We start from the raw sequence: 21,880 nt of genomic DNA, 5'->3' as shown, positions 1-21,880 counted from the left end.
CCATGTCCATTTCTTCAACCCATGCCCATGTCCTTGGATAGTAGGATTTATCCAAACGCTTTCGTTGTACTCCTGGAACATGTACCGCGGCACCAGGCTGCTCACACTCACTCTCATGTCCAGATCGGCCTGCCCCTCACTGAACACACAATACAGCTCGCTGCTAGACTGCTGCATCATGAGAAATGCTTGAAACGTTGACTGACTAGTCAGTGCCATGACCATTGGTGTGAAGTAACGAATGATTTCTATCATCTCAGCTTCCATCTGGTACTCAGTGCGGACGCGTGCATTGTGGAGCTCCGCGGTGATAGGTACCAATTTCGACCGGCAACATGCTGTTGTCTGTTATCAGGTGATTTCTGATTTTCTTGCTATTTTATGCACAGACTCAAAGAACCACATTCCGTAAGGGTAGATGTTCTCAGTGTAGGCAGGCAGGTGACCTGGCCGGAACATTATCTTGGTGATGGGTTTGGCCCAAGGAAATAACGAACTGAAACTTCTCAGAGAGGAACGGCACCATGAAAGTCAAGAAGCGGTAGCGAAGGTAGTCGAAGATAGTGCGTGTGTCAGCCTCCTCTATCAATGTGGAAAGCCGTTGAAGCATCCCGGAGGGCCTGACGATTAGCTTGGAGATGCGAAAGTCTCTTCGACCCCGCAGGAGAACAACAAAGTACTGGTACCCCTTCCAGAAAGAGTGGTATCCTTCCCAGGTATTTAGAAGATGTATGACCTTTGTGTGCTGTTAGTGGGCCCGCACAAGGCACACGAAGGATTTCTTCGGCTAGCGCTGGAAGTCGTGCACGTTCTCAGCATGCCTGCGCATGTGCGTGTCGAGTTTTAAGAGTTCCAGAGCTCGAGCCACGACTCTTTTGCAGACTTCATCGGAGAGCTGTTCCCACGACGAGTAGCATCCTTTCAGCAGACAAGCTCCCGGCTTGACCTGTACTCGCAGCTTTTTGGGCGCCAGAGCGCTTCTGACAAATGGAAAGACCAGTAGTTTTACCTTTGTGGGGAACCCAGTAGGGTAATCAGGTTCCTTCATGGCTGGTCTCTCACTCATGACACCCTGCAAGTTCTCTCGATCGTTTTTTTTCTTTTCCTTTGTACTCGATGATGCAGTCACCTGGCAGAGAAATCGTTCCTTGGTCTGGTCGTCGAGCTGCAGCCTAGAGGTATGATCGAAGTAGTGGTGTAGCTTGACTTCCATGGCTGCCCTAGCGAGGTGGCGGTGAGACCGCGTGTCGAACGGATACTCATTTCCGCTCCATTTATGTCCACATAAGTGGCCTTAAAGGTCGGCACTGGGATTTACAAGGTTCTGCTCACAGTTTCGTTGCAATAGAACAGGTCCTGAAGATCAAAAAACAGCGCGGCTACTTGGGACAAACAGAGAAGGGAGAATAACGGACAAGCGCTGACTAACAACTGAAGTTTATTCGAAAAAAAGCACAGGTAATATACACTTTTTTTCTTCAAGAACCAGGACGCATGCTCTTGAAGAAGAAAAAAAGTGTATATTACCTGTGCTTTTTTTCGAATAAACTTCAGTTGTTAGTCAGCGCTTGTCCGTTATTCTCCCTTCTCTGTTTGTCCCAAGTAGCCGCGCTGTTTTTTGATCTTGCAATGCACCAACTAGCTCAGATTTCCGTTCTTCTGCAGGTCCTGAAGAAGGCCTTCGGAAGTGCTGCAGCTGTTTGTCGGCTTGAGTCGATAGGGTACCCTGCGGCGAGGGTCAGTGGCCTTTTTGTGGACATTGCTCAGACTTTTGTGTTCCCAAAAGGAGCAGAGCCATTCCTCGCTCTCCATTGTTCTCAATCACATTGTAACAACTAGAAAGGTCCATCGCAGCTTGGACTCCAAAGCGAGAGTGACGCAATCGTGTCACATCTACGGACCTGCCCTGCCTCAATGTCCTTGCATATGTGAGGAACCAGAATAGCACGCAAAGTGATCTCATCATCCGCAAACTGGCTCTTCAAATTCAGCTCTACAGTGCGTCATTTCTTGGCCGCTCGCTCAGAGACGTTTCCAAATGTATTAGAGCAATCTTTATGGATCACGCGAACTTCACTTGCAGCGGTCTTGCCAATGATTCTGTAATAAACGTGCGCTGCTTGCCTCCATCAAGATGCCTCGAACATAGCAGCAGGTGACGGCACTCACTGCCCATACACGGGACGTTTGCAGCAGAATACGCGAGGACAATTCAAGGGAGTTACATACTGTTTCGTCGGTGGTCATTCTATTCTCTCCTTGACGGATTCTCTCAGTAGCGTCCGCGTTGCACATGCTGGTGGCGTGTCGACCCTCACAGTTAGAGCATGTAATCCTGCGACGGCAGTCTCGCGCACGGTGCCCTTTGGTCGTGCACCGAAAGCATCGCATGCTCTGTGGCAGGAGCTCCTTTTTGTCTAGAAGCAGCAGGTCAGCACGACATGACGAAGTCAAATGATCGCTTGATTGGCAAAAAACACAGGCCTCAGTGATCTTTGAAGACTGAGCATGAAGAACTGATGAAGTCGGTCGATGCGCAGGCGCTGTCTTACATTGGCTGTCATGGTATTGCGTCCGGGTCTCGGACTGTATTGCCGGGTGCCCACGGGCTTTGTAGTCGGTCCTTTCCATGCTCTCTACTTCAATTATCAGAAACGCCAGCAAGCGATCTAGCTCCGATCCAGTTGCTGCGGTATGGTGGACTTCGGCTGCCGCACAAACTTCTAGTGTACGGTGCTACTGCATTAAGAGAGAACGAGGGAACGTTCTTAGGAGGACGTCGCAAAGCATCGCAGAAAACGATGTCCTACTCACGCCCAAGAATTGCAACCCTCTGATGTTTCTAAGTACTTGCTCGTAGAGCTTTCGGAGAGCCATGGTGCCGGTTGGAGAACGTATGGCTGCCAGTGTCCTATGTCTGGAGAAGTACTATTGCTCCAAGGGTGCTTTGTCGCCGAACCGTTTCTTATGCATAGAAATGGCGTCCACATAGCACGCTTCGGTTGTCGAAAGGTCCGCGATGGTTGAAACCGCGTTACCTCTCAAGAATAGTCGTAAGTAGTGAAATTTGTCTGTCACAATGAGACTATCGTTGCGGTGAATAATGTGGTCAAACTGCCCCCAAAACTCAGTCCAGCGGCTCAGGTCCCCAGAGAAAGGTGTTCAGGGGAAGGATTCAGGATCGGTGATTGAGAGATATAGGAGCAAGACGCCTTGCGAGCAGTGATCAAAGCATAGTATTCTGATAGAAACTTGAGACCGAAGATGAAGTAATGGGCACAATGGTTCAAAACAGTGCTGTAACGGAAGGTCATGGCTAGCAACAATAAAGCGAGCAGTGCAGAGGCCGTCAACACCAACCGTTCCGCCGTCTGCGACACGCACCCGAAACCGAGCCGCCGTGAGAACTTTACGTAAACGGCGACGAAGGTTTTCACTCATGACAGAGATATGCGCTCCAGTGTCTAGAGGCGCACGCATGGTGACAGCATAAAAACTAATATCTAGTTTGTTCAAGTGGGAAGTCTCGTGGAGGATTTGTGGGACTGGTCGTGGATTCAGTGTCACCTCCGGGAGCTGCGTCAGCTTGTTTTCAAAATCAGGTCGGCCGTATGAGGCTGCAGCCGAGAGTTGAAGGGGCTGCGGGGATCGAAAACGACGGGCTAGTGTAGATGGAGAGCGGAAGAACGACGTGGTTCGGAGCTTGCGAAATCGGGCGAATCTGATTGGTCATGCTGTGGGCGGGGTGGAAAACGACGGGGCATGGGCATATCTGGACGGTAGTCATAAGAAAACTCGGCGCGATAAGTCGGAGACTATCTATTAGGGCAATGCCGGGAAATGTGGCCAACACAGGAACACTTGAAACATATGGGGCGATCATGAGGCGTCCGCCATTCTTCTGGATTTCAATAGCGACGAAAGTACGGGGCTCGGGGATGGAAAACATTCCTGCTTGGGGGCCGGACACGGGGGTTTTCGGTGGAACAGACACCAGAGAAGTCCAAGTTTGCAAATTCCTCTCGCACGACGGGCTGAATAAGGGATACGACAGGCAAGAGGTAGCCGGAGATGGTGGTTTGAGGTGGTGCAGGTGCACAGGCCTCCAGTTGATGGCGAACGATCCGGGTGACGGTGTCGGTGATGTTAAGAGGCGAAGGGGAAGGTGCGCAATTTGGTGGCTGCTGCATAACACACGAAAATGTGGCGGCCGGAGAGGGGGAAGAAGAAGACGATGATTAGCTTATCGGCTCTGAGACCGGTCTCTAAGTTTTGGTGTTTTTCCGAAGTTTTAGAGTAGTCAGTGTTCCATGTGATTTGTGTCCTCAACATGCGACGATCTGGGGGTCCCTGGCCACCGGCGGAAGCACGCCAAGAGACCTCCTAGGCGCTCTGCGCCGTATGCACTCCGACACGAAACACCACCTACAGCCGCACTCCATGCTGCACTAATGGCAGCAGAGCCATCGGCTAGTCAAGCGGCCCCTGCAATGGCTTCAACAGATCAGGTCCTTGCGAAAAAGATACCACGCGAAGAAAAAGCCAGCGATGCGACTTTGGGTGACCACGCAGAGGACATGAACCACGCATCCTTCACGGTTGTATCCTACAAGACAGAGAGCTGCTGGTGTTCCGGTTGTCTTCAGGCCCACCAAGGTAGGAGGAAATCTATCAATAGCCAACCCTAACATCGTGGCTTCGACTGTTGTAGCGTCGGCACAAGAAAAGTTGTCAGCCATCGTCTTAATAAAGATGGGAGCTTAATGGTTATAGTATCAACATTGTCTGTTGCAAACCGTTTGCTCCCAGTAACTAAGCTGGCTGGAGTGGCTGTAGAGGCCCGGGTACCGTATTCTTACACAGCCAGCTACGGGAAAATGCAAGACCTGACTGTCACCTACTTAAATGGAGATCTGCAGGAGTATCTACTTGACCAAGGTGTCTCTCAGCTAGGAAGGAAACAACATAAATTCCCGAGGACGGCGGCAGGTTCAAAGAGGTACGCCATCGTTCTGTTATATTAGAATTTTCAAAAGATGCACCACTGCCTAAAAGAGTCACGCTTGGGTTCTGTAGTTAACCTGTAACTGAGTACGTCGGAGCAGCGACACAATGCTACAAATGCCAAAGGCATGGCCACATATCGAGACATTGTACCGGCCCCATGCGATGCAAAGTGCGTGCTGGCCCCCATTCGCACAAAGAGTGCAACTCGAGAGCGCAATGTAATTGTGCAAACTGCGATGGCCCACACCCTGCTTCATACGGAGGTTGTGTTAAAAAGAAAGCTGCTACACTTGCACGCTCAGTGGAGCAAGCACAAGGGAAACCGCCCAAGCGTCATGATCCACCATCTAACCCTGACGTGGTTTTTACAAAAACGTCAAATATATTCCAAAATCAGTCACCACAACATGGATAATCACATGATGGAAAAACGTTTGATAACACGTACGCGGCTGCAGCCAAAAAGAAGTGTGGAAAGTCCGCTGGCAGTCCGTTGCTCCTCCAACAAAGCAGCAGCAACACTCCGCACAAGACCCGACAACCATTCTAACTCTCAGCCTAAGGCAACGCAATGTAACAAGAAGGTCAGCGAAAGGCAGCAAAGCGGAAGCATCGAACAAGAAATCACAAGCCTACTGATTCCGATGCTGTTTGCCGATATCAAGGCACTTGTCAGCGCTAAACCTTCGTCACAAGGACTCCCAGAAGTAGAAGATGGTCTAGCAATGGAGCCGTTGCTGTCAGTCTCTTACGCTCCGCAGGGGCATAATATCACACGTCATTAATCATGGCTTCAACAGGAAGAGCTCCTCCACAGCTGACCATCCACAACATCTATCGCACATGCACCATTTTCCAGTGGAACGCTCGTGGTTTACGCTCGAAACTCTCTGATTTTCGTCTTGTGAGAGCGTACCACTTCCCTTTAATAGTCATCTCTGCATCGCGCGTGGAGGAAACTTTCAGACTAGGCGGATACTATTTTCATCGTTCACAACGACTAGATAACGTTAGCAGATTGCTGATAGGCTTTCGCAGGATATCCCGGCCTCCTTGGTTGAAGTTCCGCCTCACAATTATAACGAATATGTGTGCGCCATAACAGTAATTGGAAAACAAGGCTACACTCTTATTGGAGTATATCTTGAACCAGGCCGGCCATTCGATGCTTCGAGGCTTGAAAAGTTGATAACAAGGATGCCCACTCCACATATTATTTGCGGAGGCTTCAACGCTCACAATGAAATTTGGGGAAGCTCACACACATGTACCCGAGGTGCCATGCTTGCAGAACTTCTGGCAAAACATTTAATTGAACCGCTAAATGTCGGCAGCACAACCTATCTCCGAGGCCTGACGACTTCCAGCAGCATTGACGTCACCTTTGTGACAAGTTCAGCTGCCCACAGCTTTGGCTGGCGCACCGATCTGGAAACACGTGGAAGTGAGCATTACCTAATTCTCATATCACCTGTCAGTGCGCAGATGGCGTCAAAGAAATTTCTTATAAAATGTACAAACAGGGATATGTACAAAGATGCTGCAAGCAGAGGAATTACTGCCGCAACCCGGCATGAGGAACTAATATCGAAAATCGCTTATCGCCTGAGAGAAAGCACGCGAATCACAGCTAAACGCGATAGCTTATCCAAAAATGATGAGATATTTCAAAGGCTGTGCGCTATTCGCAGACAAGCTGAAAGGAAAGCTATGCGCACAAAAAACATTGAAGACCTTCAGGCCTGCCGACGCACACAACGCCACATTCGACGCTACCTGGATAAGCTTAGTCGGCAAAGATGGCGTGACTTTTGTTGTACACTGGACATGCGTCAATATCTAGCGAAAATTTGGCTAATATTTCGCGGTATGCACACGCCCCTCCAACAGCTTTACCCTTTAACAGCACTATCTCTGCATGAACGAAAATCCATCAAAGAAGGCTCAGAAGAATACTGAAGACGACTGTCCGCAGGGTCAGTGACTTCCAAACACTCCACAGATGTCTGTCCAACATCCCCCCGGCGGCAGTGTCAGCGATGGACCTACCTTTCACTATTGAGGAGTTAACCACAGCTATCGCAGAATTAAACAGACGGGCGTCTCCGGGCCATGATGAAGTGATCTATGATGCAATCGCAAAGCTACCTCACGATTCCCGCCTTCGACTCCTGGAATACTACATTTCTTCCTGGATGTCTGGTGAAGTCCCAACGGAATGGAAGTTGGCGAAAAATTGTCCCCGTTTTGAAACCTTCTAAACAGCCAACAAGTTATGCATCCTTCGACCCATTGCCCTACTGAGCTGCGTCGGTAAGCTTATGGAGCTAATGAGCTCCAAACGCGTCACCTGGTTCCTCAAGAGCAAAAGAGAATATCCTCACGAAATGAACGGGTTTCGCCAGAATATGTCTGCGACTGATAATGTTATTACCCTTGTCTCATCACTTGAAGAGCACCTTCACGCTGGATACATCCCGACAGCCGTTTTCCTTGACATCAAGGCTGCTTTTGACTGTATTTCATCATGCAATTCTCGCAGCCTTGGCGAGCCTTGGCCTTGGAGGAAAGATTTACAACTGGATTGGACACTATTTACAAGAGCGGCAAATTTTTATTGTGCACTCCCCATTATCAAACTCTCTTTCATGCAGTGAAGAGGGCGTACCTCAGGGAGCTGTGCTCAGCCCTCTCCTGTTCAATATTGTCTTCATACATATAACAAGAAACCTTCCCCGCGGAGTACGCATTACAATTTTGCAAGATGATATTTGCATCTGGAGTGCATCACGTTCGCGTTATACAACGCAGCAACGAATTCAGAGAGCGTTAATGCACATCTCAATGTACCTGGCTCCCCAGGGTCTTCGCCTCTCACCAGAAATGTGTGTTGCTATGGCTTTTACAAGGAAAAGAATGACTCTATACCCGCTCCTTCTGGGTGGACGGGCACTGTCCTATGTACGATCACATCGACTCCTAGGGGTTATAATTCACAGTAACCTCTCTTGGGCCCCTCAGATTAACAAACACCACGAGATAATCACTGCAGCATCACAGGTTTTCAGATTCATGGCGGGAACACGATGGGGCAGCAACTGCCGATCGATGGTTCTGCTTGAAAAGGCCTACGTTGAAGGAGCGCTACGCTACTATTTACCGGTACTTCAAAGATTATCTCCAACAAGCAAGAAGATTCTTGAAGCTGCACGGAACTACTGCTTGCGGATATGCCTTGGACTCCCAAAGGGATCCTCTGCATCAGGAACCCTTGCAGAAGCAGTATGCCTCCCGCTAGATTTGATTGCCGCCCAAGAAACTATGCGCACCCATCTATGACATGTCATCCAAGGGAAGAAGCATTTCTTGCATCGTGTCCACCAAACTCACAGTAACTCTGGCTTTGCTCAAGCAGTATAGTTTCTGACCCTCGCTACTATTACTCAGCCACGTAGTTTACTACCAGTCACCTTTCCTCCATGGACGCTATTGTCTTTAAAGGTGAATATGTCTGTTCTTGGCGTGGATGCGAAAAGCCGCATGCCACAGGTAGCATTTCTGCAAGCCGCTCTCGCCTACACAGTCAAGGAACATAAGCAGTACACGCACATATTCACCGACGGTTAAACTGCTCAAGGCACTTCATCCTGTGGCCTTTATGTACCCTCAACAAACCATGTCCTGTCTTACCGGCTGCAGCGGAAGACATCATCTACGACATCTGAGCTCCGAGGCATTAAAGAAGCTCTCTCCTATATCCTGCGCCAAACTCCCGGAAGATGGGTTATCTTCGCTGATTCCAAAGCATCTCTGCAAATTCTGAATAACCTGCTGAAAAAAAACAATCATCATCCTGTTTCCCTTGAAATCGGGTATCTTCATCATTTGGCTATTGCCGCAGGCCACTGCGTAAAATTTCAGTGGATACCAGCTCACTGTGGCATTAAAGCCAATAGAGAGATTTAGCATATCGTGATCCGCGATCCGCCACCGTGACCCTCTACCGCTCGTGGGCGGGGTGCATACGCTGATTGGTTCCGATGCGGCAGGTCTAAGTGCCGACATAAAGTATGTGGCGCCATCTATCGGCCTCAAAGGGATCTGGGCATGCGCAGTGGAACGTGCGGTGGCGGATCACGGTAGCGTATCGCGGATCACGGTGTTCCAAATCTCTATAATGAAAAAGCAGATGAAGCGGCTCGCAAAGGCCACCAACATCAAAGATACATTAGGACCTTCTTCACGAAATATGATGCCTCCCAACTCGCTAAAACATTTGCTTACGAAACAAAGTATCGACTTTGGAGCTTGCCGACGCATCACTACCAATTTCTTTATTCAATTGAGCCACATCTAAAATCAAGACTTCCTCCGAAATATCCTCTCCAACTAGAAACTCTTTACCACCGACGTCGTCTAAACTGTGCATACACAAATAGATTGCGCTGCCGTTTCGGTGAAATGAGCAGCCAGTAATGTGACAACTGTGGCTCGATTGAAACTGTGGAACATATCCTACTTGAGTGCATTGCGTACGCTGACGAGCGTGCAAACTATGAACACAGCATGGAGAACCTCTCCCCAGTGCCTTTAACAATGAACAGTGTTTTAGGTCCCTTAGCCTGCCCTAGGCAACAGAGACTCGCGATGAACGTTTTATTTAGATATTTGAAAGACATTGGACTCCTTGACAACTCTAAATTCACCTCGCATGTTTCCCTCAGGCATTTTGCAAGCTGTGAACTCTATAAGCCCATTTGTCGGATCATGCATTTTATTATTAGATTTTATATCATTACTCCACGAAGCACCTTAACACGTATTTAATGGGAGTGTTTTATCTCCCCCTTCATTTATATTATTTCCCTCACCCTTCTTTTTTCAATCTTTCCCTCCCGAATTCCCCTACCCACACAGAGAAGCATGCCAGCGAAATCTAAACGCCGGCAAAATTCTCAGTTTTTTTTCCATTAAAGAGTCTCTCTCTCTCTCTCTCTCTCTCTGTGGCCGCCGTATTCGGAAGATGTTGAAACTATGGGAAAATGCGCCGGCTCTTTACTTGCTCGAAGAGACGGCACTCATTGATAAGAGCATCCATGGTATCACAGCCTTTGGAGAAGAGCAAATGGAACGCGTCGTCCGCAATCCCTTTTAGGACGTGGCCCACCTTTTGAGATTCCGACATGGCGGTGTCAACCTGGTGACATAAGGCAAGCACTTCTTCAAAGTAGGTGGCGTAGCTTTCACTGGAGGACTGCGCACGCGACTCAAGGTGTGTTTTGGCAGCTACCTTCAAAGCATCTCGCAGTCCGAAGAGAGCGCAAAGCTTTACTTTGAAGACGTCTCAACTTGTTAATTCATCTTCGTGGGTGTCGTACCATGGCCTCGCGGTTGCAGACAAATAGAAAATTACTTTTGCCAGCAATTACGGTGGGGCCCACCTAATATGGGTGCTGACACGTTCGTGTACCGATAGCATTTGTCAACATATTCGTCTGAGGCACGAGAAAAGATGTCGGGGGATGAGCCATGACCATGAATGTTGGGGCTTCTCAAGTCGCTGAGTCATGGTCGCTGTGCCGATGTAGCGTCCTGGTGCAATACCCATGAAGCGGAGGATGGGAGGCTCCACAAAATTGTTACGTGGCAGGAGGCATTCACATCACAGAAACATTGGTGCACTCACACAGAACTGGACACAAGCACAAGGCATATTGGACATCAAAACAGGAACCACTGCCAGAGCGATTCGGGCCCCGAGAACGCGCCAAGTACACAAACACTTCGGCAGTCTCATTAGCGATAGGCAGGCAGGCAAGGCAGGTGGACGGACGGACGGACAGACAGACAGACAGAAGTTAAACAAGTGAAAAATTGCTTCATTTTGTTTCCAAGTTTATTTGTAGTCGACGTTTCGGCAGGCTACATGGTTCTTGTTTGTCTTCTTATAGTGTTGGCAAGAGGTGATACAAACAGAATATGGGCACATACAGGTGAACCAGTTGGGCAAGCACAACACACACATACACACACACGCGCGGAGAGCAGGGTTGGCCCAAAGGGTCATCCACCCAAGGCACCGGCCGCCGGGAGTCATCTGTATATACAGGCAGCCGCGGAACAACCTCGGGAAAGAAAAAAAAAGAAAAAGAAAACGACCATGTGGGGGAACGTGTTTGCATTAGTTGGTGAAAAAATTTGCGGTTCTCACTAAAAGATGGGAGCGCCGAGAGTGAGAAAGGTTTTTGCGAGAAGTGGTCGACTATAAATGGTCAAGGCCTTGACTTTGAAGAATTGTTTTCCTCCCTTTCCCTCCTCCCTCTGCTTTTCCCCTTTTCGCTGTATCTGTTATCCTCCCCTCCCTTGCTCCGACCCGCGGCCTAACAGGATGAAAAGATAAAAAAAAAACACGACTGGGTGGACATTGCTGGTCAGAAGAACCTGACAGCGGCGAGTGAAGTTCGAGTCTGCTTAGAGCGGTAAGCAACTCGTGAAATACTTTGAGGTTTTTGCTAAAAGACGTGAACGTCAAGAATGAAGGAGGTTTTTTCGAGAAGTAGGATATGGAGGGTATCAAAGAAGCGAAAAAAAGGGAGGGGGGAAGAAAACACCCCGACGAAAACTGTTAAGGGAAAAAGTGGTACTCGTGAAAGTGAGTACCAGGTTCGTTCGACGGTCTATTTTTTTCCTTTCTTGGACGTCCCTTCAGTATTTCCTCTCGGTTGAGTTCATATGCCTTTTTTATGGCGTCGTCAACAATATCTGGCGGGTATAGTAGTTTAGTCAGGACTTCCCGCATACGTTTTAGGTTTCGTGCGAAGTCCTGATCTTGGGAACAAATTCTTTTGAATCGATGAGCCTGAGAATATGGAAAGCTTGTTTTTGAGTGATGAGGATGACAGCTTTGAAAATGTAAGTATTGTTGCTGGTCCGTGGGTTTTCTGTATACGCTGGTGGTAAGCGAACCTTCATGAACCGCAATTTCAACATCCAAAAGGTTAATTTTGTTTCGGGAAAATGTGTGCTTGAAGGATATCCTAGGATTGAGGAGATTGAAGTTTTCAATGATATGTAGGAGTGATTGTTCTGTGCCAGTTCAAATTAGGAAAATATCATCTAAGTGGCGTTTGTATAAGGTGGGCTTAATTGGGGAAGTAAAAATTCAGATTCAATGCTATGCATGAAGATGTTAGCATAAGTAGGGGCCATGTTTGTACCCATGGCGGTGCTGTTAATTTGTAAGAAGTGTTCATTGTCGAATTCAAAGTTGTTGTATTCTAGTACTAGTTTCGTCAATACCTCTAGGACTTTTAGAGTGGGGGATCCTTCCTTCTTATTCTGATTATATGCCTCAATCAGAGCTTTGATTCCGTCGGAATGCGGGATATTTGTATATAGGGAGACTACATCTAAGGTTACAAGGAAGGCCCTCTGAGGAAGATTTAGACCTGCCATTTCGCGAAGGAAGTTTTTTGTGTCACGTATTGTCGGATGGGTGTGTTTCAGGTATGTGTCCAATTAATGTGTCAATGAAACTGGAGATTGTTTCTGTGATTGTGCCGATGCCGGATACTATAGGGCGGCCAGGGTTACCCCTTTTATGAATTTTCGGAAGCACGTAGAATCGGCCCGCGACGGGTGTTAGGCAGTCAGGGCTTTGCATAATCGCAGGGAGATGTCCCCACCTTTCGCGAGCTCATTTAGAGTCCCTGCTATGAAGGTTTGATGCTCTATAATGGGGTCCGCTTTTAGGTGTTTATAGAATTTAGTGTTAGAGAGTTGTCTAATGCCTTCCTCAATATACTTGTCCTTGTCCATGACCACTATGCCGCCTCCTTTATCTGCCGGTTTGATGACCACATCTTTCCGTCTACTGAGCGCCTTCAATGCGTCACGTTCCTTTTTGGAAAGGTTTTGCTTCTCTGGTCTCTAGTCCTTATAAGCTCTGATTACGTCGTTCTGGACGGCACTAATGTACATGTCCAAATGTTTGTCTCTCCCCGTATTCGGAGTCCATTGGGGATGTTTAAGGCTGAAATCTCTGCCATGTGCCGTGCTCTGTGTCCCTTTGAAAAAGTATTCCCTGAGTCTCGTAGTTCGCGCAAAGCTGTCAAGGTCCTTCAATACCGAAAATTCCTTACATTGTCCAGTAGTAGGGCAAAATGTAAGTCCTCGTGATAGTACAGATCGTTCCTCTGTCATAAGGGGGATGGATGAAAGGTTCATAATACTGTCCTCGGGATCAAATCCTGAGCTTTCAACCGGAGGGTAATCATGCGTAACTGCTTCTGTTTTCGAGCTTGTTTCCGGTATTGTTAGGTCCGTGATCATAATGTGGAGAACACCGTCACGGGTAAATTTTTTTCGTTTGATTTCGGTTATCTCGGTCGCTCTTTTTTCTTCAAACAGCATGAGTTCAGTGGCCTGAGCAATTTTTCTGCGAGCACGACTCTCCTCTGCTTTTAGGGATACCAGCACCCTCTCAATATGGAAAATGGTGACTTCTAAAGATGCAGATTTCAATACATGGTTCGAATTTTCCTTGTCCTCATCACGCAGGTTATTCATTGAGGGTGACAGTGATACCTGCAAACCCATTGGTGTGATTTTGGACTGGAGATAAGTCTTAAGGCTACGGATAGGAATTTCATGGCTAATTCGTTTATCAACAATTTTTCTTAACTTTAAAAATCTGGAGTTATCTGAGGAAGGCTGTTGGCAATGTGAGAAGAAGAGAGTCGGCGTACTCATGCAGCCTGGATGTCAGTCATGATGGATGCGTTGTGCCGAACCACAGCGCTTTCTCAAATCGTAGCGCGACACAGGTGTGCTCGGAATCATGCCCTCGGCTTCAGAGTTCACATGGTCCTTGGTGTGTGGGGCCGTGTCTGCAGTGGTTCTCGTTTTCTTAGGGGGCCCGCTTGCAGCACTTTGTTTTCGGGTACCGGTGCTCTCCACAAGGTCATTTTCTTTGGAATGGGATTGCTGATTACTTTTTGATGTGTTGGTTGGAGCTGTCTTCTTAGTTGTAGGGGTGCACTCCGATGTATCATCCATGGGTGTAGCCGGAGGTGTTTGTCGAAGCATCTCAGATGATGGCCGTGCTGCCGAAGGGGTTCCCTCCATGGTGGCATCCCGTGTCACTTCCCCTGATGACCTGATTGTTACAACCATGCCCTCGATCTCACTGAGATGCTGAAATGGCCACGCCGGGTTTGGCAGCAGGGCTCGGCGCTGGGTACCCGATGGAAGTTTGCCTCGCTCGGTTGCCTTGGATGACCTCGGGATTTTTTTTAGTGCTTCCCTGTAGCGTGGGCACTCTCTTATCCTCCACCTGCTGATGCGTCTCCGTGATTGTCGGGATGTAAAGGGTCTCGACTTGCCTGGCCTCATCCTGGTGGTTGGATCTCAGAGTAGGTGGGAGCTGCTCGGGTATGCTGTTCCCCGGGGGACCAGGTGTCACCAGTTACTGGCAAATGATCTTGGCACTGTGATAGGTGGTGCCGGTGGTAATCGAGAAGGAGCGTGTAGATGTGCCATGCTATAATAGACACCCCATCAAAGCTCCGGTGCACGCCATCCGCCGCGAGGACGCTGGTTGGGGCAAAGAGTTCCAATCAATGTTGGAGGAAGGTCTCTCGGTGTCGCCCGCAAAGTTCAATTAGACCAGAATTGAAAGTGTTGGCTTCGTGGTTAAATTTGTTAACTGATCGCCAATTACCGAAGCGTCGTCGGCGGTTAGGAGCGCGCGGCAACACAAAGTAAATGATGCGGATTGCAGGCCGTTCCGTGCTGATCAACTTGAAGGCACTGGCATACCGCTCCAGCGCGGTGTGGATGCCCTTGCCGTTGAGGTCATTACTACCCAAATGCAGAATTAGTCCACTAACACTAAGGGGCACGAAGTCCAGCAGGTGTTTCAAGTCGCTGATTTCTGCGCCAGGCTGGGTGACGAATGCCGGGGAGAATAAGCTCTAAGCGTCAAAGTGATGGAACCGATGTTTTGTATGGGAGTCTCCAACTACTGCCCATGTTGGCGGATGGAGGAGATATTTCCAGGAAACGGTAGAAGCTTTGCTAGCAGCCATTGAAGAAACTTAGCATAAGTAAATAGACGTACTTGCTTGCTAGAGGTTATACAGAAGTGAAAAATTGTTTCATTCTGTTTCCAAGTTTATTTGGAGTCGACGTTTCGGCAGGAGCCCTGCCTTTTTCAAGACTGAGGGTACATGGTTCTGGTTTGTCTTCTTATAGTGTTGGCAAGAGGTGACACATACAAACAGAATATGGGGACATACAGGTGAACCATCTGGGCGCGCACAACACACACATACACACACACGCGCGGAGAGCAGGGTAGGCCCAAAGGGTCATCCACCCAAGACACCGGCTGCCGGGAGTCATCTGTATACAATAGGCAGCCGAGGAACAACCTCGGGAAAGAAAAAAAAAGAAAAACGAACAGGTGGGGGAACGTGTTTGCTGCAGATGGTGAAAAAAGTTGCGGTTCTCACTAAAAGTCGGGAGCGCCAAGCGTGAAGGAGGTTTTTGCGAGATGTGGTCGACTATCAATGGTCAAGGCCTTGGCTTTGAAGATTTTTTTTCCTCCCTTTTGCTTCTCCCTTTCCCCTTTTCGCTGTATCTGTTATACTCCCCTCCCTTGCTCCAACCCGCGGCCCAACAGGATGAAAAGACAAAAAAAAACCGGGTGGACATTGCCGGTTAGAAGAACCTGACAGCGGGGAGTGAAGTTCGAGTCTGCTTAGAGCGGTAAGCAACTCGCGACGAGAGATGAACCTCAAAGAATGAAAAGAGAAAAAAAATCTGGGGACAGTAGAATGGTGAAATACGTTGAGGTTTTTGCTGAAAGGTGTGAGTGCCAAGCATGAAGGAGGTTTTTACGAGAAGTGGGATAGGGAGGGTATCAAAGAAGCGAAAAAAAAGGGAGGGGGGCGGAAGAAAACAACGCGAGGAAAACTGTTAAGGGACAATGATTGATATATGAGCCTAGCATTAAACTAGCATGGCTCGTATAGAAGACATTGCCCCAATGTTTTCATTTTTCTCATTATTAATTGTCCTAAACTTGTAAATAAAGTATGACTCACGCTGCTCCCGTTCCCGTGTATTTTTGAATTTCCTCTGAAGAACTGTTAGTTTGACTGAGTAGAATGAGTGTTGTTTCCCGTTTATATGTTTTGAAAAAGGGAGGTTGGGCAGAGAGCGTACATGAGCACGGTGATTATTAAACCGCATTCGTAGAGGGGTAGCTGTCTGCATGCGGCATACCCCGCATTTTAGGAGATATATAATGTTTGAGGCATCGGAAACAAAGTTGCCATCTATTCTCCATTTAAAATTTGACGCTCTGCTTGTTGCGCATCTTGTTGTCTGCATGTGCCTGCACACCTGGCATTTACTCTTCCCGCAAGCCCGGCACCCCTACCGCGGGTTATTACCTATTCTTGAGACAGTATGAAGCAATTTTTCACTTGTGGATAACCTCTAGCAACCAAGTATGTCTATTTACGTATGCTACATAGAGTTTCTTACCTTACCTAGAGGGAAAGCTGTGCTGCCGTCTATGGGAGTTTACATGGAGTTTCCAGACGGCCAGTTCAGCCACCATGGGCGCTCAAAGCATCATGGGCCGGAGAGCTACCGAGTGCAGAACTACAACTTTTGGCCAAAACTAATGCAAAGATAAACATTGTTCTACAGTAAAAATGTCCTAAGATTGAATATTGTGACTATAAATTGCAAAACGAGAGAGAAACAGCATGTCAGTGTGAGATTTATCCAATATAAGCGATGGCTCTTTCTCCTATTGGCTTAGTTTTGAGCAGCACAAATACCAATATTTCGCACTTAATAGGCAAAATTTGAAACAGAAAAACGTTATAAAAATATTTGTGGTTGTGCAATCACTTAAGAAAGTTTTTAGTAGCATTTCCGGAAACAAAAACCATTTATTGGCGACGTCTGCTTCTGCGCCTTCGCTACTATAGCTTTCGCGGTCTATGTATACACACCTTCAGATGATGATGACGACGAAAAAGAAACATCGCAGTAATGCCACTCCACGTACACGAGAAAAACCGACTGTCTCACAACAAGTAGCACACCGGCCCATGATTCTTAGCGCGCCCATGGTGGCTGAAGTACAACGCCCTCAGCTTTCCCTCTAGTTAGTGTAAGGAACTCTATGGTATGCTATATATATATATATATAAAGTTGAAATGTGATGCAGTCCGCCAGTTTTGCATGTTTCCAAAACAATAAGCGCTGCTTCCCCTCTCTCGTTCCATGCCTATGCGGTGTGCGCCTCCTCAAGGCATGTCGCATATGAGAACAAACTGCTACGTAGAGCGTTTTCTGAACTTTTGCAAGTTACAGGCTGCTGTTACCACGGCGGCTGGCTCGAACAAGAAAAGTAGTTCCAGTTTTTCTCGTCATACCATGCATTGCAATCAGCAAATAGGAAGGAGAGCAGCAATCGTCGACCGCATAGTGGGGAAGCCCTTTACAAAGTAACCACATAATTCTCAACGGGCATCTAAATAATCTTGAAATTTCTGAGATTTCCTGAGGAATGTTTCAAGGACAAGGTTAGCTTTACTTTCATTTTTTTGCAGCCAGACTTTATGCTGTGTCAGTTACAGCATGGGGTCTTAATTTTGAAACCTGATGGGCCCTGTATTTAGCAGCAATATGAATTTGCGAGTGAGCGCTACCGTCACAATGGCTGCAATAAAGGAAACCAAAATTCAAGTAGAGTATAAAAAAATACGCACCAAATTCTCTCCCTTGCCTTCACGAATGACAGCAGCGAAGCCCAGGATCTCGTCCTGAGGCAAGACATCGTAACCCATCCTAGTAGGTGTGCTTGATGCCCGGTCGCGTCTCTGCGTGAAGACCTAGAAGACCTTTGGCTTTCCTGGAGAAACAGATCAGGAAGATAAATGAGCAGCAGTAAAAAGATGGCTCTCCGCAAGACACATGTGTAGTAATGCTCAAACATCGTTGCGGTTTTGAAAAACAGGCGTAGAAAACGACGTGTGCTCTTCAAAAGAGCCACGATATTTGAACATGACACTCACCACCTAGCCCAATTAGAAACCCTTTTTTTGTGTGGTAAACTAACGGTGTTGAAGGGGTTCTCCTGGTGCAAAGTAAACTTGAAAAGAGCAGTGCTAATAACATGTGCATAGATGATTGCAATAATTACAAAACAGCTATCACAGTGCGCACAAATATGTATCCGGCTGTCAAAATGTGGACCCCAAATCTTCGGCTTACGTGTACGATCACTCTGAAACTCTCAAATACTAAAATGATAAGCCATAATATACTAAATGTGGCATTACGATTTTTCTTTTAGTTAAATTTCTTTATGAGAGTGCTGTGGCTTTCTCTGTCCCAATGTTTTCAACTATTCTCAAAGCGCTCCTTTTGCATTCTGCCAGGGATAGGGACAACCAATAAAAAAGCGATTAACAAGCATTGCTTGCGGCAAACAGCATCCGTCGTATGAGCATCGTAACCGCATGTGCGTGTCTGCGTGTGCGTGCGTGTAAGGCGGAATGGTGTCGAATTGCTTATTGGCACATATGTCCTCCGCACCCACACGTTAGGAAACGTATTGGACTAACTGCAGAGCCGGTAGAGCTGCCAGGCGCGCTTGCCCATCGGACATATAAGCAGTCGTTTTGAGGCAAGCGGGATTGCGCAGCCCGCACGGTGACTCATTCTTTACGGCGGTCGAATACTGAATTGGAGTACCAATGATCGAACCGCAGCGAGGTAACCGCGTTTCGATGGAAACAAACGCAAGAGGCCTCCGTGCTCTGTACATTAATAATTCCAGCAAGTCAAAATATTCATTCTGCAGCTTTCTACTAAGGTACTGTTGTGACCAGGGTTCCGGCTGAGGTACGCGCAGATTTCAGCAGTTGAAAAGGGAGGCGTACTTAGCGAACGCCGGCGAGCGACCGGCGCCAAAGGCAGCGAAGTGGCGGCGACGGCAGCGGAGTGACGCTTTGTTTCCGGCTGCGGGGCCAACATTCCCGCCTCCCCTCCTTCGGGATAGAAAAGAGCTGCCTTTCAGACTTTAATCCCCTTGGCGCCTCAGCGGTGACAACAGGGAACCTATCGTTGTGCCGAATGGGCCAGAGGCGCTCCACTGAGCAGCCTTGACGGTGGACCCTGCTCGCCGAATTCTTGAAGAAGTCGGGTGACCTTCTTAAATGTACACGGGGGAAATGACCACAGCCAGCGGGCGACTTTGCGGGATGTTTCACCTTGGTGCAGAAACTCCTTCGCCCGCAAAAATCGTCATCAACATCAGAAAATTTGTAGGAGGCTTAAGCTTCGCCTTTGAGAATGAACGCCATAGCACAAGAGACACCGTAGTGCGCCCGGAACAAGTAGTCGTAACCGCTTTCACAACACCTCTCTCAAGAGCGAGCTCATGTTCCGACGCTTCATGCCCTAGCGGTGACGTCATCGCTTCCCCTAGCCGTCTCTGCGAGAGAACCTTTCGGCTCCACTTCGAGCGTACAAGCGTTTCTTCTCTTACAATGCGGCTGAGGCGTGCACTGAGAAGGCAGGTTCTGTTTCGAATTCCTGCACAGAGCAACGTGCTATATTCATTTTTATTTATTAATCCTTCCGGAACGTAGAAGCACTGCCAGCCACCTTGCCGAAACGCGCGGGCCTCAAGTTGCAGTAGTAGTTCATCGGCAACATCGCTGACGATCCGAGCCGGCGCGATGAAGATCTCGGAGGCCATGCGCTGTCTTATTCCGTGCGCCACACGCATGATGGCGCTACATGCACGCCAAGCGAAGAGGAAGTACAGCGGAAAAGTAATTTGCCAATCGCTTAACTGCGTGTTCTGTAATTCTGTAATTTACATGCTCATAATTATTATTATATGTAATAATACACTTCTCTAAGGGATATTTCTGAGACAACACCGCAATCAATAGACGCACCTTTGTCCATTTCAAACCATCTAGCTGGCGGGGTGGCCGGAACTACTGCCGGCCACCACCGAGTGCGGACGCAGATAGAATGGGCTCCAGCGGAGCGGCGACAGCGCTCCTTGCCGGCCTCGGAAACAGGCTTGAAGATTATGAAGATAAAGATTACCAGATTATTTTGCCAACATTGCCCACCGGACGTGTTGTTTTAAACACCGTGTTTCTTCATGGCGAAGTGCGAGCGAGGCCTTTTCGAGTTGAAGATTTCCGGGACGGCCTGGACGAGACTGGAACGCTCCCTAACGTGGTCGCGTTGCGGGCGTACCAAATCAACTATGTCTGGGCGGTTACGCTGAGAACTTCCGAAGCAGCCAAGAAGCTTCTTGCAGTCAAGGATCTAGAAGTTAAAAAACGCCGATGTCTTATTATAGATCCCGAAGAACAGCAGGTGAAGCTCAGGCTGCACTAGATGCTTCACGGCATGGCCGACGAGGACATCCGGACCACCTTTGCAGAGTATGGAAGGGTTACGGAAGTGACCAGTGAGCGCTGGCGCGTTCAGGGCGTCAACGACAATTGTTCAACAACAAGAACTGTCCTCCTGAAGCTGAAGCCCGGATTCAAAGTCGATGATCTCCCCCCCCCCCCCCCCCCCATGTACGCGTTGCTGCCGAGAGTTAGTCCTGGTTGTGATGCCTGGACGACCCATGCAATGCCTGCGTTGCCATGGTACAAGTCATGTACGACGAGAATGCAAGGTGCCCCGCTGTTGAAGGGGCAGACGCTATGGCCATCTGGACAGCCAATGCGTCCGCACTTACGCATCGGCTACGGGTCATGGGTCGAGTGACGAGTCAACACAACTTCTAATGGACGTGGTGGAGGGAGAAGAAGCGGCGAAAGGTACCGAGGGGTCCGTCAAGACGACAGAGGAGACACCTTTGTAGTGGGCAAGGACACCAGCACGTCTATCAGCGGAGCCCTAGTGAAAAATCCCGTATCGCGACAAACGGATTTGAACCGGTCCTGTAATTCCCGTATAAATTTCATACTGGTGTGAACAGTCCTGTATGAAGCTTAAACGGGTTTATATCGGACAGGTCATGTCAGGTATGAAACTCAATCCGGACGGTCCAGGAGGGGATCGAGTTAATACAGGGCAGACCATGCATCTTATACTTGACATCCCAGTCCGGTCATGGATATGAAACAGGGCAGAGTAGTCCTGTGTTGAGCTTATATGCCGGACAGGTCATGTCCGGGTTAACAGAAACTGGACAAACCCGATATGAATGAAACTGATACGGGACAGAGTATTTCCGCTTCTCAGTACAATTCGGGCGGATCGTAAAGCTCGACCAGGATGACCACGTCGGAACATGCCTTCGCGCTAAGTAAACATGAAACCATACATATTATACGTTACAACTTTTCTGTATATGTGGAGTACGCTTTGTTTCGCAAATACCCAGATGATATGAAGCTGTGGATGTGTGCGCTAGCAAGAACATACACGCATTGCGTTTTGCTTTTGCGTGTGCAGCTTGTACGATCTTGCGGTGTATCTTCATATCTGCGACTGAAGATCTGCCACCTTCAACGCGAAAGTGCAAGCAAGAACTTAGCGTTTCGTTAGCGAGGATAAAATACGCTCGAGAATAAATAAAACACATCGCTGACCATCGAAATATGCACAGGTCAGCCGGCCATCGGGAGTCGCTTCCTCGAGTGTTTAGGCATGCAAAACACTTGGTCAGAAGTACATTCATTGACGTCGCGGCTCCGCTGGCGGCAGGTGAAGCTAAAACAAGCATTGTTACAAGTGTTGGTGCACCGCATATATCTATATGTAGCAAAAATTGCATGCGTTCGAAGACGATGACAAAAC

The 21,880-nt window shown here is 48.2% G+C and overlaps 1 protein-coding gene across 1 annotated transcript in view; it reads right to left on the bottom strand.

The window, feature by feature from the left end:
* Positions 1 to 17,880, bottom strand: part of LOC146194269 (polyamine-transporting ATPase 13A3-like) — an 813,351-nt gene extending 795,471 nt beyond the window's left edge. The window contains exons 1-3 of the mRNA XM_084596520.1: positions 17,803 to 17,880; positions 14,827 to 14,951; positions 14,327 to 14,444 (exon numbers count right to left, since the gene is read on the bottom strand). Coding sequence (XP_084452646.1) covers positions 14,327 to 14,444; positions 14,827 to 14,951; positions 17,803 to 17,880 — 321 coding nt within the window. The remainder of the gene's footprint in view (positions 1 to 14,326; positions 14,445 to 14,826; positions 14,952 to 17,802) is intronic.
* Positions 17,881 to 21,880: the final 4,000 nt, after the last annotated feature.

This window comes from Amblyomma maculatum, chromosome 3, assembly GCF_055883805.1.
Source record: "Amblyomma maculatum isolate TAMU_Amacu chromosome 3, ASM5588380v1, whole genome shotgun sequence".
NCBI classification, from domain to species: Eukaryota; Metazoa; Arthropoda; class Arachnida; order Ixodida; family Ixodidae; genus Amblyomma; species Amblyomma maculatum.
This window is presented reverse-complemented; position numbering and strand designations above follow the sequence as displayed.